This window comes from Scleropages formosus, chromosome 13, assembly GCF_900964775.1.
Source record: "Scleropages formosus chromosome 13, fSclFor1.1, whole genome shotgun sequence".
In the NCBI taxonomy this organism is placed as follows: Eukaryota; Metazoa; Chordata; class Actinopteri; order Osteoglossiformes; family Osteoglossidae; genus Scleropages; species Scleropages formosus.
Genome location: NC_041818.1, coordinates 2,889,394 through 2,892,642, shown reverse-complemented (window position 1 = coordinate 2,892,642; position 3,249 = coordinate 2,889,394). Strand labels below are relative to the sequence as shown.

The following is a 3,249-nucleotide window of genomic DNA, read 5'->3' as shown; positions in this document are numbered from 1 at the left end:
GTCTCTCTAACTACAGTGTTTTGTTTGTGATGTAATTGTTTGGTAAGAGAAAACTACAATTTGAGCCTTGAAAAGTTTTGTGTTGATAACCTCTACAACATAAACCTCTATGGCATTATGTTTAAGGTCTCCCATGTCTGGAAACAATTTTCAGGTGCCATTCAGCATGGTGGATGTTCAGCAAGTATTATCCTCCAGAAAATGTTCAATTTCTTCCAGGGACTGCACTTACAGTTGTTGTGTGTAATTATTTAATACTGTATTTTTTATTAGACCATGAATACTGTTGCATCAGTTCTTAAATTATATTTATATATTGAAAATGATTAAGGTGGAAATGAGAAGCATTCCACTTTTTGATGTGTGATTTGTGATTCTGACAGTGTGAATACATAAAATGATGTTTTTCTTGCACAGGGGACAGGATTGCTGTATTGTCCATCTGGGTACTGGTTTGGGTAAAGTTCCCATGGTACTAAGATAAGTAAGAATAGAAATGCATCCAATCTGCAGTGTTACTGAAAGAGAAACAAAACAATGCCAAATTAAAGTTCTCATGCAGCGGCATCAACCAGCGATAAGAAGCGTGACTTCCCCTTTTAAAGCTAATAACACCAACGATAAACAATAATCAAGAACTGTAAACAATAGGCTGATATCACGATAATGATGCAAGCTGACATGTTTGTTTGATAAATCATACTTAAGCTGTGACACAAACTTCTCTACCATTTAGCTTACAATATCCAAGATGAATAGCAGACAAAACACAGGGGGAGCTGGCTCATGCACATCTACAAAATTCGGTCTTCATTTTGGACACTAGCAAATGTGAGGTTCACAAGGATAATGTGGATTTCCTTTTGAAGGAAGCAGCTACTCTGCTTTGGCTGGTTGTCCTAGTGCGGCCTTTACAGCATCAGTTACACACAGTTGGTTAAAACAACAAAAGCCATCCCAGGACAAACTGAAGCAGCATCTAAACATAGAAAAAGCACTCGATATTTGCTCAGCCTGGGTGGGCGTGGTGGCGCAGTGGCACAGTGGGTTGGACTGATCTTTCCACAATAAATGGGTAAATCATTGTAAAGTTGCTGAATACTGTAAGTTGCTTTCGAGAAAAATGTTGATTAAATAAATAACCACATAATATTTGCATATATGCATAATGTTTACCAATTCCTTGGATATCATTACCCGTCCGGGGTGTGCCCCCTCCCCCTCCAGCCTTGCGCCCTGTGTTTGCCGCATTCCCCCCTCCGGACAAATGGTTTTAACCAGCGCGTGCGTGCGTGAGTGAATATCATTATGTATTGACAACATAATAAGTAAAAGTAAAGTTGTTTTGTAGTATAATTTTTATTCCTGATAGATTGCTGATGATGTTTTATGAATATGAGATGTACCTCATATTCTTTTTCTTCAGAATGTATAATAATAATAATAATAATAATAATAATAATAAATGCATATTTTTCTATATTATTATACATACATCATCTGAACCCGCTTGTCCCATGCGGGGTCGCGGCAACACAGGGCGAAAGGATGGAGGGGGAGGGGACACACCCAGGACGGGATGCCAGTCCATCGCAGGGCACCCCAAGCGGGACTCGAACCCCAGACCCACCAGAAAGCAGGACCCAGTCCAACCCACTGCACCACCATGCCCCCCTATATTATTATTATTATTATTATTATTATTATTATTATTATTATTATATACTATAGAATATTTTTTGCTTGCCCACTGTTCTCTATTATTTCTGCTTCTAAATGTAGATCCCTGGATTAAGTTTCTCTACAAGATTCAGCCTAAGTATAAGCATTGATGGGAGACTGGCACCTGCTTGGAAAGCTACTGGAGAGTGCCCAGGAGCATTCTACTGTGGTGGGTAAGGTATGGCTGACAGTGCTCTTCATCTTTCGCATCCTGGTCTTGGGTGCCGCTGCTGAGAAGGTGTGGGGTGATGAACAATCAGACTTTACATGTGACACCAAGCAGCCTGGTTGCCAGAATGTTTGCTACGACAAGACCTTCCCCATTTCACACGTCCGCTTCTGGGTGCTCCAGATCATCTTTGTCTCCACACCCACACTCTTCTATCTGGGTCATATCCTACACCTGGTACGCATGGAGGAGAAGCTCAAGAAGCAACACACTAACAAACAGCCTCTATCGCCTGAAGGAAAGGACCAAAAAGCATCTGTCAAAGATGAACAAGGCAGAGTCCGCCTCCAGGGTGCCCTTCTATGCACATATGTCTTCAATGTCATCTTCAAGACCCTCTTTGAAGTGGGCTTCATTGTGGCACAGTATTTGCTATATGGCTTCCAGCTGAAGCCCCTGTACACATGCAGTCGGTCACCATGCCCACAACCAGTGAACTGCTACACCTCACGGCCAACCGAGAAGACCATTTTCATTTTCTTTATGTTGGTGGTCGCTGGAATCTCACTGTTGCTCAACTTGGTGGAGATGTTCCACCTTTGTGTGAACAAGTTTGGACAAAAACACAGATTCCAACAGGTCCAGCTTGTGTTAGATGGTGATTCAGAGGTCCACATAGATGCTCCCATAACCTCTATGTCCAACAGCAGCTACTTATCTAGACACTACACTGCACAAGTGGCTTTCCAGCCTAGCTTCCGATTGAGCAATTCACTCCTGATTAAGCAAGAATTGCTGTATCATTCAGAGTCTAGCATTGTAGCCTACAGACAAAACAGAGACAACCAGGCCATGGAGAGGAGTACTCAGCCCAAGGAAGGTGACTTTAATCAACCAAAGCATCCAGGCTTGGGAGCAGGACTGCCAGTGGGACATCCGAAAACATCTAGCCACCCCAGGAAGCAGAGCAACACCACCAGAGAAAAGGACCTTAGGATCTGATGTCCCATTTCTTTTGAGCATTAATGGGAAAGCTACATCTGAAAACAATTTACTCAGTTAAAATAGAAATATTAATACTGAAATAATCTATTTCCCTTTGAGACACACTTCAGTGTTTAAAAATCAGTTTTAATTAATCTTCCCTCAAAAAAACATGAAGTGGTACTGTTCACTTTAAAACAGTTCCTTAGAGTGCTGTTCCATTTACAGTGGAATCAGACAGTTGTGACTGGAGTTTCTACATTAAAACATAATAGGAAATGTTACTGGAGGTCATGCTCAAAATGGTTGTACAATATGACATCTTTCTTAAAAATATAAAAATAAAAATTAGTGATGAATTGACTGAAGCACAT

The 3,249-nt window shown here is 41.1% G+C and overlaps 1 protein-coding gene across 1 annotated transcript; it reads left to right on the top strand.

Moving 5' to 3' along the window:
• The first annotated feature begins 1,831 nt into the window (after window positions 1–1,831).
• On the top strand, window positions 1,832–2,893 carry LOC108928416 (gap junction alpha-3 protein-like). The gene has a single exon (XM_018742367.2). It carries the CDS (start codon window positions 1,832–1,834, stop codon window positions 2,891–2,893), a length of 1,062 nt encoding a protein of 353 aa, XP_018597883.1.
• Window positions 2,894–3,249: the final 356 nt, after the last annotated feature.

Coding starts and splice junctions, on each gene's coding strand:
- LOC108928416 (XM_018742367.2), top strand. CDS start 1,832: ATGGGAGACTGGCACCTGCTTGGAAAGCTACTGGAGAGTGCCCAGGAG.